The 19,046-nt window shown below is 35.4% G+C and overlaps 2 protein-coding genes across 2 annotated transcripts; both read left to right on the top strand.

The window, feature by feature from the left end:
* The first annotated feature begins 240 nt into the window (after positions 1-240).
* On the top strand, positions 241-2,836 carry LOC147383838 (large ribosomal subunit protein eL6-like). Its single transcript, XM_086426342.1, has 4 exons — positions 241-590; positions 854-960; positions 2,190-2,371; positions 2,465-2,836. Exons 1-4 carry the CDS (start codon positions 334-336, stop codon positions 2,618-2,620), a joined length of 702 nt encoding a protein of 233 aa, XP_086282468.1. The 5' UTR covers positions 241-333; the 3' UTR covers positions 2,621-2,836.
* Positions 2,837-6,042: 3,206 nt separating this feature from the next.
* LOC147383837 (chaperone protein dnaJ GFA2, mitochondrial-like) lies at positions 6,043-18,715 on the top strand. Its single transcript, XM_086425494.1, has 18 exons — positions 6,043-6,302; positions 6,411-6,504; positions 6,595-6,669; positions 6,838-6,929; positions 7,592-7,675; positions 7,780-7,818; positions 9,738-9,851; positions 13,070-13,120; positions 13,235-13,322; positions 13,504-13,568; positions 13,664-13,738; positions 15,872-15,944; positions 16,316-16,407; positions 16,501-16,572; positions 17,031-17,087; positions 17,571-17,619; positions 18,224-18,290; positions 18,385-18,715. Exons 1-18 carry the CDS (start codon positions 6,216-6,218, stop codon positions 18,482-18,484), a joined length of 1,374 nt encoding a protein of 457 aa, XP_086281620.1. The 5' UTR covers positions 6,043-6,215; the 3' UTR covers positions 18,485-18,715.
* Positions 18,716-19,046: the final 331 nt, after the last annotated feature.

The raw sequence follows: 19,046 nt of genomic DNA, 5'->3' as shown, positions 1-19,046 counted from the left end.
CATTTTTTATTATTGCCCGACTCCGAGATTGAACCCAAGGCTGCCTATGCTCAAACTTGACCCAAGGTCGGGTTCAACCCAATGGCTTCGGGGTTGGCCGGCCTAATTTTAAGCCCTACCATGGATAGCCCAAATTGTTTGGGCCTCAAACCCATATAGGAGCTACACACGTGTGGAAAGTTCCCACGTATAGCAAGTGACGCAGAAATCTACTCTTCTATATATAGTATCAACTCTGTAGGGTTTTTAGGGTTTCCATCATTTTATTTATCTCTAGGGTTTGCGATTGAGAGGAGACTTACAAGTTGCAGAGAGACCTTCAAGAATCCATCAATGGCGCCGAAAGAGGGGAAACCTAGGGTTAGCAGAAACCCAGATCTGATCCGAGGCGTGGGCAAGTACTCGCGTTCAAAGATGTATCACAAGAGAGGCCTATGGGCTATCAAGGCCAAGAATGGGGGCGTGTTCCCTCGTCACGATTCAAAGCCAGCAGAACCAAAACCAGCTGAAAAAGCCCCGAAATTCTATCCCGCAGACGACGTGAAGAAGCCATTGATCAACAAGCGGAAGCACAAACCCACCAAGCTCAGGTTCTGTACATAGGGTTTCTGTATTTCGTTTCAGATCTAACTTTAAAAGCTTCATTTCGGTTTCTTAGGGATTACTTCTATATGTCTTTTATTCTGCATTTGTTTTATAAATCTGAGAATAATAAAGGGCAATTATCACTCCTGTATCTAGGGTTTCTGTATTCCTTTTTCAGATCTAGCTTCAAGAACTTCATTTCCGTTTCTTATGCTTACTTGTTTCTGTGTTTGATTCCGAATTTGTTTTATAATTTGGGAATAATTAGGGCAAGTATTACACCTGGAACTGTTCTGATTATCCTTGCTGGGAGGTTCAAGGGGAAAAGAGTTGTTTTTCTGAAACAACTTGCATCTGGATTGCTACTCATCACTGGTGAGTTCTCCGAAACAAATTAAAGAAGTTTTTTATTATTTTTTATGGATTGATTTTTTTGCTGAAGATCTGAAATGGGTCTGTGCCTATCTTTGTTCATTTGTAATCTAGTGTTGTTTGATCCGAAATCAATTGATTGTGTTGATTTATTAAATGGGTGGTATTGTTTAGCTTCATTCCCTCCGTATCTAACTTGCAAATGTAATTTTAGGGTTTATAGTTGATGTTGAAAGCTAGGCAACGTGATTATCCGATAGTAGATTGCAATTCTTTGTTTTTTGATATATACCAAAATGAATCTGATTATATTAAATTTAAATATGAAACTGGGGTCATTTATAGTCACTCAAATATTGGTGCCAAACCACTTCTACTCCGTTTTCGTTCATTATAATAGTAAAGAAGTTGTGGGTTCCCCATATCTCATCGGAATTTTCTATCAATAAACCCTAAAATAACATTAGCAAATTTTTCTAAAACATGTAACTGTTGCAAATTTGATACAGAGGAAATGAAGCTAGACAAAACATCCCATTTAATAAATCAACGCAATATAATGCAAATTTGGCTTGATTAGCATTTTGATGTCCTCAGCTCAATGCACCTTTGGGTTTGAATCCTTTTATCAGTACTTGTGGGAAGCCAAGGTGTGGATGTGGCTCAGTAGGCATGTGTTGTCCTTTAATGCAAATTTAGCATGCTTGAGATGTACTTGTTTATGGTTGGTGTCTGTGCTTTTCAAATATAAGTTTTTTGTGAAAACTATTGTATATCAATACATTATCTCTAACGTTTGCCTTGATTAATGAAAATTTTGAGGACTCGTGTAAAATTTGCTACTGAAAGATGCTAACCAAACACATTCAAAGGGAATGATGACAGAATGGGGAGGGTTGTCATTTGATTGCTTGGGCTTTTTTCAGTTGGGATTTTGATGAGGACAACTATTCGAACTGGAACAATGCGTTAAGGATTTTTAACAAACTCAACATAGTAAAAGATGATTCAAGTATGTGTTTTGAGGTAGTTTTAGATTAATGTTGAATCTTCTGGATGCTTTTAAGGAATTGCTTGATTGTGTTCTTTTAGAGTGACATGCTTCTTTCCTGAAAGACATGGTTCTGAAATTTTTTTGGTTCAGTTACAATGCCAATTCTCGTTTCTTTTTCATTTTTTGGTGTGCCACACTTTTATTTGACAACTGATATCCTTTGGTTCTATTACTTCAGGGCCATTTAAGATTAATGGTGTTCCTCTTCGTCGTGTAAACCAATCCTATGTAATCGCAACCTCCACCAAGGTGGACATTTCTGGGGTAAATGCTGACAAGTATGATGACAAGTATTTTGCCAAAGAAGCTGTGAAGAAGAAGAAGAAAGAAGAGGGAGAGTTTTTTGAAGCAGAGAAAGAGGTCCGTATCTAACACTTTCTGTTGTGTCTTCGGTTGATTCTAATTGTTTTTTTTAGATTTACTCAGTCCATTTTTCTTTTTTGCAAAATATAGGAAAAGAATTTGCTCCCACAAGAGAAGAAAGATGACCAAAAAGCTCTGGATGCCGCGTTGATCAAGTCCATCGAGGGAGTACCTGACTTGAAAACATACTTGGCTGCGAGATTTTCGCTTAGCTCGGGCATGAAACCTCATGAACTTGTCTTCTAGAAGAGGGGAAACGTTATAAAGGACCTCTCGGTTATGCTTTAGAGTTCATTTGATTTTGATAGTAATTTGCTCTCTTTTCTTCAGATTTTTACTAGTGGCAGACATCTGAGTGTTTTGGTAGTCCTATACATTATGGTCTATGGAAGGCTTCTTAACTTTATAATTTGGTTTTTTTTAAAAGGATACATGTGAGTGGTTTTATGTCTTTTATTCAAAGTAATGTAGAGTTCTGTTCCTAAAGTTGACGTCAAATCTATGCAGTCCATGGTTGAAATAAAGTTGGACACTCAGATTGATGATATATATCTTTATGGACATTTAGTATAAAAAAATTCATAGGTTCATGACAATGGCAACAAAAGGCCACTTTTTTAAATACTAAAAAACACTTCACTTTTGTGACTTTTTTTTTAATACAAAAATTCCCTTCACTTCATTTTCTTCATTAAACCTTTTGTAAATTACAACTTTTTTGGTCTTCTAATTTCAGATTTCTCGAAGGAGTACTCTATATTCTCATTTCAAAACCCACCCAATAACTATTGGAAATATAAAAAAAGATTTAACTGTGATAAATGATTAATATCTTGTTGATTTTAATGAATCTCGTGTTTCATCAAATGTTATCCCTCTCTTCTTTTTATTTCATTTCTTTGAAAATCATTTGTATAATTTAATATACAAACATAGAGGTTCGACAATTTAAACAAATTTATAGAAGAAACATTCTGTTAGTCATTGTTGAGGTCCAAGGATAGGTAATGTTGAACCTTGATGATACTTCTATCATATCCTAATGTCGAGTCTCAACATGACAAATTTTTTATGATCAATGCCCTAAAAAATTTGCAAAATCATTCAGAATTTTATTATCATTTTCCATTTTTTATTTTATGAGGATGAGATTATACAAAGGATTTTAAAAGAAATGAAAGAAAGAGAGGAGAGAGGGATACTATTTGATGAAAATGTAAAATAGATCATGGATGGAATACGAGATTCACCAAAATCAATAAGATGTTGGTCGTTTCTCACAACCGAATCTTTTTTATGATTGATGGATTTTGGAGTGAGAACGAAGAGTTCTCTCTTTTGAAAAATCTGAAAATGAAGGAGGGAGGAAGCTGCTATTTATAAAAGTTTAAATGAAGAAGATGAAGAGAAGGGCACAATTACTCTAACAAATGGAATGCTTTTGAGTTTTAAAGAAAAAATGACCCTTTTTTGCCATTGTCGTAAGTAGGGTACAACACACCTGAAGGTGAAGGAAAATATACACTCAACACTCCCCCTCACCCCATAAGGGTGGAAAGAATTGAATATGTGACCTATACAAACATAGAGCTCTAATACCATGTTAACCGGCCAATTACTTCAAATTCTTGATTTATTGGAGATGGGAATAACTATGAATGTAAGAGGTTCATGTGGCTTAACGGGGAGTATGACACACACAAAGACCATAGGGAAATATACACTCAACACTAGTCCGAAACTAAACATGAATCAGGTCACTCTGGCTTGACTTGATAACTAAATGCCCTAGTGTTACTTCCAAACTCTTATCCGCAATGGAATAATCCCAAATGTGGCCCATTGACAACCTAACCCACAGCATACGAAATAATAAAAGGCTCTCGAAGCATAGTAACAAAGTTCAGATTTGATAAATATTCGATGAGGGTCCAATTCCATTAATGCTGATGAATTTGAATAAATTTCATAAAAGAATAGAAAATTTTCGTGGAATATACAATTGATGTTAACAAATTTCTTATAATAAAAAAAACCAATCACCCTCAACCTCTCTATTTCATTTTAACAATTGAGTGTTGAAGTATAAAAGATTTTGAGGTAAAAATACTACTAATTAGTAGGACTGTCAATGGATCGGATCAGACCCGAAATTCGGTCCATTATGATCCAACAACTTCATATTTGGATCAGATTTTTGAATTTTGATCTAATATCTTATTGGGTCAGATTTTGGATCAATCATGTCCCGATCCAATAATATGTTAGAAGAATAATGATTTTTTTGACTCCCCCTTTGTCATACTCCCCCTAACGTGGCATGAACTAGAACCATAGTTATTTCCTCGGGATACACTACATGTATTTACGAGGATGTCCAATTGTGTATCCCGAGGAAATATATTTTATTGACCATGCCACGCCAGGGAGTGCATGTCGGGGGGGGGGGGGAGGGGTTTAAAAAATCACGACTCTAGGTTAGAAACTATATAAATTATATTATATTTTGTTGAGATATATGGGGTTTATTTAGATTTTGCATATAAAATTGGATGTAGCTCGATCCAGACCCAACTTGATTGTCAATGAATCAGATCTGGATCTTAATATTGAGTTGCGATAAAACCCCGATTTGATACTTATTAGATTAGTCCCGAATCCAATTTGGTCCTTATTGGACTGGTACCAAATCAACCTTGATCCCTTAACAACCCTACTAATTAGAGGATTTACTTATTCGATCGTTGTAGATGGTATTGAGTAGCATATGATCCACATCATCTCAAAGTGACACATAGAGGGATCCCATAGTGGATGGAAGAATGACAGCGCATCGTCACCAAGGATGGCCAATGGGGAGTTGATAGTTAGGCAAATACGAGGGGGCCATCTAGAGGAATCGAACGTAACCTGGGCGAAGACGGATCAATGGGTGTGCTACGACCAAAGACCAATGGGAGAGGGGGGTGTCCTGAGCGGGTATTGGCAATGAAAGGGGGCAACATGGCAGCCAAACATAGGTGCCTTTGACAAAAAATGTAATTGTGAATGCCTACAAATACCCCACTGTTTAAGAAGAAAGACACTTTTCAAGACGTTATGCAACAGAGCAAAATCATTTTGTATTTGGGTATTTTGTGCCATTATAATCACTTATTCAAGATGCATTTTATGATTTTTCTTGGAAAGGAGTTTGTTTAGGGCACACATTAAAGTTGATTAAATACATATTGGGATTTGATTTTTATATTGAAACTATCTTTAAAAAATGTATTTTTTTTTTGATAAAAAATATTTCAACTGTTTATTTCTAAGGTGTATTTAATGCACTTTAACATATGCCCTTAGAAACATACATTAGTAAGACTTTAAAAAAAAATATTTGGATAATTTTGTGACGAGTCATGCGAAGTGACCTCAACCCGAACTTCATCTCGCACTTCTTGATATGGAAGTGCGATATGAATTTCGGCTTGGGGTCAATTAGCATTATTCTTTGTCACCAAGAAAATAGGAAGAGATGGAAACATTTCTCAAAGAAACTATCAAATTTCTCAAGGGTAAATAAGTAATAGCACTCCTACCTGCTGACGTGGAGAGAGAGAGAGAGAGTAAGTTCCAACAGATTGGTGAAAGCCGAGAAAGGGTTTAAAAACCGAACATTTTTTCATCTAGAGACTTCGAACAGGAGCGAAAAAAGAAACAGAGGCTGAGCCTCATTTCTCTCTTTTTCTCCTTCCTCGCACTTCCAGAAATTAGGGTTCTTTTTCTAGGGTTTTTGACCCGAAGAATCTATTTTTGGTTCTCAAAGGTCAGCTTTTTGTATCTATCTTGAACACCAATGGTTCGCTCTAATGGCGCCAGAATCGCCTACTGGTTCGCCCGAAGGGCTCTAGGTTCTAAAATCCTTGAAGATTCTCCCAATTTCGTAAGAAACACCTTCATTTGATGGTTACTAATTCTATCAGATCTTCATCTTTTTTTTTTTTTTTGTAATTAATTCCATCTTTTTTTTATTTTTTTTTTGTGGTTTCAGTTAGGTGATTCTTTATGTCGAGGTAGCCATCGAGGATTCATTTCTGGAGTCTGCAATTCGTCCAAGATTTGGGGGTGTGGGAACATTGAAAATGGTGTGTTTCTGTTTTCCTGGTTTAGTTTGATTCTGTGTTACTGGTTTAGGGTTAATTTTGATTATTGACTCTTGTTCGTCGTCGTCACAGTGAAACAGAGCAATGGTGTGTGGAATGGAGTCTTTCATGGAAATTGGGTTTCGGCGAGGTCCATTCATGCCACCGGTATCCAAATTTGCTTCCTTTTTTTTACTCTGGGCATTGGGCTTGTTTGGACAGAAAAATAAAATGTCAATATTTTTTTTTACCCTAAAATATTTTTGTCTAGAACAATAATGGAGATTAAAAACTGCCCATTGTTAAAGAAATATGTATTTGCATTGGGTTTGTTAGGATCAACTTCAATGGCTTCTCGAGATTATTATGAGATACTTGGAGTAAGCAAGAATGCAACTCCTTCAGATATTAAGAAAGCTTATTATGCGGTAAGTTTCTCTTTCTTTTCACATGACACCTTGTGTTGGTTGTATATGCCGTCTTATTTTCTACTTTTGTGGGTTTTTTATAAGTAAAAATTTCATTAATGGGCGATTAAGGAGACCAACCAGGAAAAGCCTCCCTATAATGCAAGGACCAATCCATGGAAATTTTACAAACCCAATCCCAATGATACACGCAATCTTCAAAAATCACACCCCTAAGTTCTTTGAAGATCTTACACAAAAAAGATTTCATTCCCAATCCCAATTTATAGATCGACTAGAGTTTGCCCTTGCCTACAACACATGCATCCTCTTTGAGGTTTAGGGGGTTAATGGGGAAAAATAACGAATTTGGATGGGTAATATTGGAGAAGGAGGAAAGAGGAAAAGCATTATAGAAAGTTGTAGGGGGGACAACTGTCCTCGAGATACGTTTGCATGTGTGTGTGGGTGGTGGTGGTGGGTAATAAATCTTGAGACAAAGGAGTGGGGTCCACCGTTGTGTTTTGTTTATGGACTGATAAGATATTTATCGATACACGTCAATACAAAATACTGTTTTTTTGAGGTCAGTAATGTGTATTGTGATAAAAATATGGAACACTGTGGATGAGAACTCTTCCAGTCTTTCAATTTTGTAATTAATCTATTACATACTTTTGCAGCTTGCAAAAAAGGAGCATCCAGATATAAATAAAGAAGATCCTAATGCTGAAAGCAAGTTTCAAGAGATTCAAAAAGCGTATGAGGTACTCTTTAGCATGTTAATGCTGCTTTCCACATGAAGACACATACCCTCTTGAGAATCAATTTAAAGAATTCCATAACAACTCTCTTCTTGTGTAATGTTTAGGTATTAAAAGATGAGGAAAAACGAGCGCTCTATGATCAGGTGCCACTGTTTGTTTTCTTTTAGTTGCATTTATTTTCTTGCTGGACAGAACTTGTATGTTGATCATGTGTAATGATTTTCTTTTCAATTGAACGAAGGACAAATTTTTCATTATATATATATTACGAATAAACTTGACATGAAGGATATTTCAGCTGAGCCTTACAACAATCTACTTTTCTTCCATTTGACCATTGTGAAAAGTGATGCCTATTTCTGTACAGTGATCATATGAAAACATAAACACTATCTGAACCATCTATGTTATATATTGTAGGATTGCTTGGATTTTGGAGTCTCTTCCTTTGACATTTAGTTTCTTTAGGAAGATTTACTTTCACTATTTTGTCAACTCCAGCAGGGTAGGCACTTTGTATTTTATTTATTTTTTATTTTTGCGTGCGTGCGTGTGTGTTTGGGGGGGGGGGTAGACTTTGCACATCAATAGACTCCTCCTAATCATAGTGAAAAGTTCGTAAAATTCTCTGAATTTGGGGTTAGCCGATTAATTCGGTGAATTGACGAATCAATCGACGATCCCTCAATTAATCATGGAATATGGAAACATTTTTATCCTTCACCTCCAAAATTTTAGTTTTTTCAACATTCAAACATCAAAGAAGTTAAGATTTAGAGAGAGAGGTTGATGATGATAGGTTATGGTAAGAAATCCAATAAAATATTTTGTATAATCTCCGAAATTTTGCTGATTTTTTAACGAAATCTTTTCGAATTGAGCCCTTGCCGAATAATTACCGAATCCGAACTTTGTGACTATGCTTTTAATAAGGCTATTTTGGTATCGACTACGTTCCATTTTCGGCCTCTAGACCCATATCTGTTGTTAAATCACATAGTCTTCAAATCTCATTTTGCTACCTTGATCCACATATATTACAGGTTTCCCTTTATGCCTTTAGCACAACAGTAACTTGTTTCAATTTACGACCCTGACTCCTCTCAATAAATGATGTTTGGGATTTTGACTGCATGAATCCTATTCCACCTTTCCAATATATCTGGGGTCATATTTTCCATTGAAGTGTATGTCTTTCAAATCTTTTGTATTTGCTTTGATCCAGGCCCTTCTTGGTCTTCCCTTTGTCTTTTCCTAGTTGGTAAGTTCAGACATGATTGAAATTCGGGATAGGAAAGTCCAAGTATGAATCATGTCGTTGCTAAAATATTTGATAATGAGAACAAATTACTATTAAAAGGAAATTTTCGTTTTTCTTATTTTTATTTTGTAGAATAAAATGTCGTTTTTTAACAAATCTGTGTACAAGTCATGAATAAAGCACCAACTATTTATCCAATCCTTTGAGAAATCTATACACTGAAAATCAGCTTGATTAATAATTTCTAGCCTTTAAATTTGAGCAATGTTCCATCAGAAGCTTAGAATTGAAAATATTTCCCATGAGCCTGGCCCGTGATACAAAGTTCAAATCCAACAGCTGGGAGTCACCAATCCAAGCTGTTGTTCGGTGTCTAGATTCTCCAAGGGTGGGTCAACATTGATATGTGAGTGGGCAAAAGTTTGATTTTTTTTCCAACCAGCTTTTTGGGCTTTTTTTCCAATCAGATTTTTGGGCATAAATTCTCTTCTGATTCTTGATTCTACCCATTTGATTATCGTTCTTTGAGCTAAAACATTTCTCATAGTATTTATGTCAAAAGAAGATATTGTTTATCGGTAAAAACCATTATTTTATTGAGGCCAAACAAAGAAACTTGCGGAATCATACTAATATATTTTAGTGCTAGAGATTTTCACTAGATTGAGAAACTCGACAAGAAAGTACAATTTCCCAGTAATCATGTTATCATTATTATTTCATATTTAATACTCAGCTCAATTTTTTCATCTTTATACTTCTGTTGGTAATCATGTTGTTGTTGCTTGGCTACTTTCATAGGTTGGTCATGATGCATTTGAACAAAGTGGTGGCCCGGGTGGCCCAGGTAGTCCATTTGATGGTGGATTTGGTCCATTTGAGGATATCTTTGGTCGTACTGGTGGAATGAACGATGTAAGGCTTTTTCCCAGGTTTCTTATCACTTTTTTTTTTTTTTTTTTTAATTTTATCTTTCTCTGTCTCTATTTATTTTCTGAAGGCTTCAAAAAGTGTCTTATTCAATTCACATGATGCTTATAAGTTACAGTGCTGATATCCGAAGTTAAAATTATGTGAAACTGGAAAACTTGATAACTGAGATACGCACTGAGCTAGTTTTCGTTATGCTCATTGGGAATGGAAAATGGTCCAATAGGTTTTAGTTCAGTCTTTATATGAATTTATTCAGTATCTTTGACTTGCTTTTACGATTGCTCATCAATGTTTACGATTTCTTCCCCATAAATACTGACTTGGTTGGTTATGTTAAGTCAATTGTATCAATATATTTGTCTATCATCTTTGATGTGGATGGTACAAGGCATGATGCAGGTTTATACTCTTACCTAAATGATGATTCTGAGATCAAGAATAATCTTCTAAAGGAATTAAAGTGTAAACTAAACACTCCTTCAACCATAAACCAATAAAAAAAAATCTAGTAAGCAATTACTTCAGATTGTAAGGTAATCAGAGGGGATGTCAATGAAAGAACGATCTTCTGCTAGTTAGAGTTTCTAGCAATAATCCTAATGGAGTCTCCTAATGAAATTAAGGATTTCAAGACAAGTATAGGCCCAAAGGGGTGATTGATTGGGTATGTGATGTAGGACCGTGATGGTTAACTAAATGGAAGGTCTGAGATTAAGAATAGATTACTTAATTTATTGGGTATGTGATGTAGGACCGTGATGGTTAACTAAATGGAAGGTCTGAGATTAAGAATAGATTACTTAAAGAAAAAAAAAAAAAAAATCTGTCATTCATCCAGAATACAAAGAATATCATATAAATAATTATGTTGAAATTCCAAGGCAATCACAATCCCACAAAGTTGGATCCCTCAAATACAAAGAGGAGGGGTGCCAATGGAAGGTTGGACTTCCAATAGTTTAGGGCTCCAATCACTAATCCAATGTAAAACATTGACCCCTTCAAGGATTTCAATAAGTAGTTTAAGCTCAAAAAGTCTATCCAAATTATCATGGTAACTGAATATATGCCTAACAAAGGACATTCAAATTAAATCCCAGCAACTTTTAATCATGGAAACTCAAGGAATAAAGTCTAGAAGAGTTTGTTTGGGTTTTTAGGGTTGACAGATAGGTTCAGTTAGGTTAATAGAAATGTTGGGGCGGCTATGTTTTATTGGTGGTGTGACAATCACGGGCTGTTGGAAGGTTGTGGTGGCAACTAGGAAGGTTGGGAAATTGGGTGTCAGCAATTGGGGTTGCTGGACTAGGTATTACAGCAGATAGGGGAGATTTTGAGGGGTTGGACTGGGGTTGCGGCAGCAGTAGTGCTGGAATAGTGTGGTGAGGGTATGTGAATGGTCCACTAGGTGTAGAGGGGAAAGCAGCAGGTTTTGAACTGCTGTGGGCATTCAATTGAACAGGGACAGAAGTTTGGGGGTAAACAGCAACAAAAAAGGAGAAAAATGCTTCTAGAAAAATATGGGAGAGAGTGGAGCAGAGGAAGAGAATAACATATAATACTCATCTTGGATTCACATCACAATCAGTCGGTTGGAAACTTTTCACAAGAAACCTGCATTTTTTCCTTTATATCATTCATTCATTGATCTCTGAAGTAAGAGAACATAAATACAGTGTCTGACGCGGTATCATGTTTCAAACACTAATTAGATCTTATAAGTAGAAACATATCTGTAAAACAAGCAACCTAATAAAGAAACCATCATGGGTGGGGCTCTAGTTGAGGGCTAACAAAATATAATGAAATTAAATCTACCCACCCACTTAAGTTGTGGACAACTCTAAATAATGGGCTAACAAAAATAAAATAAAACACAACCCCCTTAAATCGTTGGATACTCTACTTATCTGAAAAAATAAAACCTAAACATACTAAAGAACTGGCCCATAGGCCTGATGTCCCCATCAGTATGGTGATGTTAAAGAGATTGCAGGACAGCAAGTACGGGATGTCTTCATCCACAACATGTTTTGGAATTAGAGCAATACAAGTGGCAAACAATAATCAAGAAATCCTTGTTGGAGAATGCTAACAATGAACTATCTGGTTCTGGGCTTTATCCTCACTTCATACCAACAGTGGTATGATACAATTTTTTTTAGAGGGGTGTGAGGCTTACCACCCCTTGAGGCATGTCTCAGGCCGAGGCTCATTAAAAATGTGTTGAGGTATAAGGTTGAAACATGAAACAACTAAGACTTTCACCTAAAATGATGAGGTACCTAAAAGGCATATGCCTCTTATTAATTTTTCTTTTTCCAAAATAATGCGTCTTTTCCTCTTTTCTTCTTTTAATTATTTTCTTTCTACTTTACTTTCTTTTATGCAATCTGAGCAAGATTTTGTAAATTTCTTTTCCTTTTTCTTTAATTTCCTTGTTACTTATAGTATGCTATATAATTGGTGTACTTAAAAATGAATTCAAATACAAAAAGTGATATATGCAAAGAAAATCGTTGAATTGAGCTGGTTTATAAATAATTTGTTATAGTATTTAGTATCATACAGATGGAGTTATTGAAAAAATAATATTTAGTTGTATTTTGCTATAAATATTAAATAGTTATGTATTGCACAGACTTTCAACTATTCAAATACAAAACATTTCTATTTTACTCAAATATAGTTATATATGGTAATGGATTAGAACTTGAAAGTCAATTGTGTGGATTTGAAATTTAGAAATATGCAATGGCTATCCTAAACTTTTCAGTTTTTGAATGTAATGTTATTGAAAATTTTATTTAAAAATATCATACATGTGAGGTTTATGCTTTGAGGCCTTGACCTGTCAAGTGCCTTGCCGCACGCCTCAACATCTGGAAATATTGGTATGATAAACCTCATCTTCCTCCATGGGTCTTTCCTACCATGTTTGTTGAACTCTGGAAATGCACTCAAAAGCAAGGTTTTCCAGTCTTGCTTATGTTATAATAGATGTGGTTCACCAGCATTAATGATTGAGCATGGATACTCTTGTTCCCACTCTTTGTATTTCCAATATGTTGAATATTGGTTAAGTTAGAATTTGAGGGTCTTATTTTTATTATCTGCATTTTCTTCAAAATATAACTTGCACTCTTTAAATCTAATTTTGATCTTTATGCTTGATTGTTCCATTGTACTTTGGAGGACAGTTCTTTAAAGACTTCTTCAGGCAAAGAGGATTTGGCGGCCAAGATGTCAAGGTTTCAATTTTTTTTTTTAATCTATTGATGAATTGCTAGCTTGAAGTTTCTGATTTGTCATTTTGTTTGCAGTCGTTCCATTGATTTCCACCACTTTTCATTTTTTATGCATAGGTTGCTCTTGAACTATCTTTCATGGAAGCTGTTCAGGGGTGCTCCAAGACTGTAACCTTTCAAACTGCTGTACCTTGTGAAACTTGTGGTATGATGATAACCTTTACACAACAAAATACTGTTATCTATAATTCCTCTATGTAGAGATTGCCATTTTTTCTTTGTCTGTGCTAGTTCTGCTTGGTTGGAAGCTAATTTGGGACCTAGTGGAAGATTGCAATTTTTTTTTTTAAATTTGTTTATTTACGTTTATGGAACCATTTTTGCAGGTGGAACTGGTGTTCCTCCTGGAACGAGGCCTGAAACATGTAGGCCCTGTAAGGGCTCAGGAATGGTCAGTTCTACATGGTTCCATTTCCTTTTGTCTGTCCACTCCTGAGATTTCATGTGTTCCTAGTTAACAGATGTGATATTTTATGGCATCTGCAGATATTCATGCAGAAGGGACCTTTTAGATTGCAGTCAACGTGTACACATTGTGGTGGAACTGGAAAAACTGTGACGGTATAACTTGCCTTTTTTGTCTGTACTAACATTTCCTACTTTAGCATAGATCACTTGCATGTTATTATTTGTAGGGCATATCATAGAGTTTATCTTTATTCATGACATAGATGTCTTTCAATGTTAATTGTCCTTTTTTTTTATTTTCTTTTCTTTTAATGGGTATCACTTGTCTGATTTTATGATATAGATGTCATTCAATGCGTTCATGTTATAGCATTGCAAATGTGGTTAATGAATATCATTGAATGTTAATCGTCCAGGTGATATTTTCAAAATGTCGTTTGGTATATAAACTTGGTTTACAATTATTGTAAGTAGAGAGACTGGGGGAATAATTTTTTTGTCTCCCAATCTCTACTAATTCAACTAAAAGTAGGAAAATAGAAGACCTAGGTCTTGACACACTACGCTTTCCCTATTCTAATTGCAAATACTTTCTGAAAACTTAAAACTTACTTTAAAGAAAATAGAGAAAAATATGAACTATCTTAAGATTTAGATTTGTAGACTTATATTTAGAAACTGGAATTCTAATTATAAACTAACTAATAACTTAAGTCTTTAATCTATTAAGAAATGAATTTTTACAGACAAATGAAAATATGAAACTGAGTTTTGCTGGATCATGGCCCAATTGGGCTGTTTGAATGGACAGCCACAAACCCAGGTTGCAAGGGGGAAATCTGGCCTAGAAACCATGTGCACAAGGGCCCCCCAAAAAGAGGCATATGGGGGGCCTGGTCTAGTGGCACATTTTGGTCCAGTAAGGGCTAATAACCGGTCTAATTTTCTGTGATCACCAGATGATTCAGACTTAATGCTGACTTCTCTTTCTTGCATTGGAAAAGAGTTGGTGACCTATGCATGTTACACCCGTAAAAACCATATGAGCTCAATGCGATGGCAACATCCAGTTTCCTTTTAACCTGTTTAAAGAACCATACTAAGCATGTCAGAGACCATTTAATAGAACTATTAATCTTGTTAATAAGCACTTCAGCACTGAATGTTGGGCAATCAAGAAGCATCATGTTAATAAATTGAGTGCAGTAAAGAAGAGGAGGTTGGGATGGATGGATGAGTGGGGAGATTAGGAAGGATGAAATAAAAAATGAATGTATAAAGGAAATGTAGTAGGTTCAACAGGTGGTAAACTTGGAGTGTCGGTTGAGATGGTTTGGGCATGTTCAACAATTGCCGATTACAGCCCCTAAAATAAATATTCAAGATGAAAGTACTAATATCAAGAAGAATACCCAAAAAAGGTGGATGAAGATGGTGAAAGTAGATGTGAAAATTCACTCTCAATAACAACAATCTTGGCTTTGTACAGTGGAATGGAGGAACAAGTTTCGTTTAGACCTCAAATCTATGGGATAAGGCTTTACCCAAATGGCTGTATGCAGAAACCACTAGTGATTCTTTTAGTAGCCCAATCGATTAAGGATAGCTTTAGATCTAATGAATATGGCTATACATATCCCAAATCACATGGATAAATGACCATCAGTATTACTCAGCATACATGTATCAAGTAGATGCACAACCTTACTGATCAGGGATTTACCACGTTGGCCTATTAACGTGAGGCTGCCACCACTTTATGATCAGTGCATCTTTAATCAAACACTGCTTTTTTATTTTTTGATAAGTTTAATCAAAACACTGCTTAACATTTGGATTTTGAGAACACCAGTCGTTGATTCTAGCATGGATGATTAGGGAAGCATTTTTCACCCAAAAGGGAGAAACATGAAAGTTGGTGTATGCTTCATTGATTGGTAAAGGCTCCTTTGTCAGTTTTAAGGTGTATTAACTTGATTGTTTTATTGGTGCTGGTCCAGTTTGCATTCTTTCTAAGTTTGGGTGCCCTGAGAACTTGTTGATTTCTTTTCATTCTCTCTCTCTCTCTCTCTCTCTCTCTCTCACACACACACACACACACACACGCACACGCACACGCACACGCACACGCACACATTGGGAACCTGTGTTGATTTACTGTTGTTTCTCTTAGTCCTTGAGTTTTGTGAACTATTGTGTAGCTTCTTTTGAATGTGTTCTTGGTAGTTTGCTACTCCCATGAAATAACATATATTTTTTTCTCATTCGTTTAATTTGTGTATATAGAGCTTTTGCAAGTCATGCAAGGGAGAACGAGTTGTGAGAGGATCAAAGACAGTCAAAATAGATATTATGCCGGGTATATTTCAATATTATCTTTTATGAGAATGTGACCACAAAAGGTTCTTGTTTTAGTCTACTGTATTTGCTTGTATAGTTGTGCATGTTTTTTTTGGGTTTCATGGAAGATAATGATTAGACTGACTTTTCCGTAATTGTTTATCTCATCTTTGTTTGGTTTATGTTGCTTCTGTTGTTTTCTTTTCCGAGATTGATTTTCTCTGTGAGTAATTTCAGAGGTGTACTAAGTTGTTCATATTCATTCTTACCAAAGAAAATATGGACTACCAAGTAAAAAAACCCCCAAATATAAAGTAGCATCAATGTATGCCATTCACATATGATGTCGTTGGGTCATCTGCTTCTTACATTTAATGATAATGATTGCAGGAGTTGATGATAATGAAACTATAAAGATATATAAATCTGGTGGAGCAGATCCTGATGGGAATCAGCCTGGCGATCTTTATGTTACAATCAAGGCAACTTATCTGACTTTTTTCATCTATCATATTATTATCCTACTGATGATAAGCTTTCTTTGCTCAGAGTCTGAAACTATGATATATTTGCAGGTCCAGGAAGATCCAGTTTTCCGAAGAGAAGGCCCTGATATTCATGTTGATGCCACTTTGAGTGTTACTCAAGTAATCCCCACTTTTATATTTTTAAACTTTTCTGGGATAATTTCTTTTTAATGCGTGGAATGTCTTAAAAGGAAATGAGAAAATATTCTGATAGGAGAACCGATAAAACCCGACTATCAAGGATTATACCCCTTCTTCAGATTCCATGTTTTGATGTGAAACTGACAACTTTTCTAACTTGTAACAAGTCATTTATTTTTTATGCATTTCTTCATACCTAGACTATAGAGTTGTGCGTAATCATCGGCTTTTGAATTATATAAGGTGGGGCATAGGGGGTCCCATGGCATCAATCTTGTTACGTGTTATGGTGTTTAAATCCTAAAAACTATGTAGGAGACTTTCTGTGTGATTGCCTTGAATTTCTAGAGATGAATTTCTTGTATCAGCATTTCTATCCTTATTTGGGCCTCTTAGTAGGAATATTGATGGGAGGCTTTTGGATTGCTCTCTTGCAGGCAATTCTAGGGGGAACTATTCAAGTTCCAACTCTGACAGGAGATGTTGTTCTTAAGGTACAATGTAGAACTTCTCTTGAATTATCTTATTTTTTTAATCAGTAATCAAAGTCTTGATCTTGAGCTAAAAGACCTTTTTTAATGTTAATTTATTTTATTAGAGTATAATTTTACTAGAAACCAAAAGAAACGAAAGTAGGCCGAGGTGGCCCCGCAATACAAAGAGAAAGGGGAAAAACAAGAAAGCAAAAACATTTCAAAACAAAATCTTTGAAGAAAACTCCTTCAAAGTCCTTGCTCAACTTACACCAAAGGAAGAGCAAACCCAAAATGTCCAGAATCCCATCAAAAGATGATTTCTCCGCTCCCTAGAAGATCTTTCTATTTCTCTCCTTTAGATTGTACCATCAGATGACCTGGTATAGGAAATCTGTACTCAAAATACAAAACTATTGGATGGAATTTTTAATTTTGCATACTGAATGTAGGATTTCTTAATAGTTAAATTGTAAGGTGGGATTGATTTTGATCTGTTTGCAGGTCCGCCAAGGCACTCAACCTGGTCATAAGGTTGTTTTGAAGAGAAAAGGTGAGGGGACTACACTAAGTTTTCCTGTATTTTGCAATTTCTTTTGTTTCTATTATTTAGATTGCCATTCAAAATCAACCAAAAAAAAAAAAAAAAAAGGGAAAAAAGATCAATTGGTATGTAATTTTCCAATTTCCTGGTGACTTGCAATTTTTTGATCAATGGGTGTTTTGGTTGATAGTTGATACTGTTAGAATATATTATATAACCTAAAATTTACATATCAATGTAATACCCCCATAAATAATGTGTCTTGAGGACATGTTTACCTTTTGACCTTTGCTCTTCTTCCTCTTTCTCAAAATACCCTTTACTTTATTCTCTTTCTTCTCCCCTTTTCCAATATTACCCATCAAACTTTATTATCTTTCCTCTTCTCCCCCATTCTTAATAATATCTCCCCAACTTCATTATTTTTCCATTTTACCCCCTTAACCCCTAAAGATTTTTTAAAAACACCCACCCTTAACCCCGATGAGTATGTCATACAGCACGGGCAAACTCTAGTAGTTCTATAAAATATTACGTATACTCGTTTCATGGATAGTCTTGTATTTGTGCCTGTTGAAGTTATAATGCTTTTTTGCTTAATATCCTCCGACAGGGATTAAGGCCAGGAGCTCCGTTTCGTTTGGTGATCAATACGTACACTTCAACGTCAGCATTCCAACGTAAGTGTTCTTACTTTGATATATATTAACAAATGTCGTTGCATCTTCTTTGTTGGGAAAAAGAAAAAATCTGACCAAAGCTTTTCTTGAACAGGAATTTGACACAGAGGCAACGTAGTTTGATCGAGGAGTTCGCAAAGGAGGAGCAGAGAGAATATGATAAAAGTGATGCTGCAGCTGGTGCTTCTGGATAAATAAATATACCAAACCATTTGATGTGATGTGGTAGTTATTTCAAACCGCTCGCCCAGATTGAATTTTTGTAGGAAAAATGTAGGTTTGTTTTGGAGTTACTTTTGTTCAATATGTATATTTTCTTTATTTCGTTTCCTCAAATCACATTTAAATTATTAAGGCCATCTCCCACAAGGGGGACAGATATATTACATATCTCAGGACATTTTAATTACAGACATATTTAGTTACTCATAGTTTTAATAATACTTTCCTTTCTATTATATAATATTGTAGAACATTACTTTTGGCCAATTTGGTTCTGGGATTGGTTTCATGACTTCCTGTTAATTTTGTAATTTTGCTTGTTTTGAGTTGGGAGGTTGGTTAAATGGATCGGATCATATTTGAAATCTGAATCGTTCCACTAACTTTGTATTTGGAGAATGTTCTTATTTGAATATCGATCAAAATAATGTTCCAATCTAATAGGCCCTGTATCCGATAAAATGTGAAGAAGTTGTAGATTATATTATTTATTTTGTATAAACATTAAGGGTAGAGTTCAGTTGCCAAAGTCCT

This window comes from Akebia trifoliata, chromosome 15, assembly GCF_017979445.1.
Source record: "Akebia trifoliata isolate Shusen 1 chromosome 15, ASM1797944v1, whole genome shotgun sequence".
In the NCBI taxonomy this organism is placed as follows: domain Eukaryota; kingdom Viridiplantae; phylum Streptophyta; class Magnoliopsida; order Ranunculales; family Lardizabalaceae; genus Akebia; species Akebia trifoliata.
The sequence above is the reverse complement of the archived record's forward strand: the minus strand, read 5'-3'. Positions and strand labels throughout refer to the sequence as shown.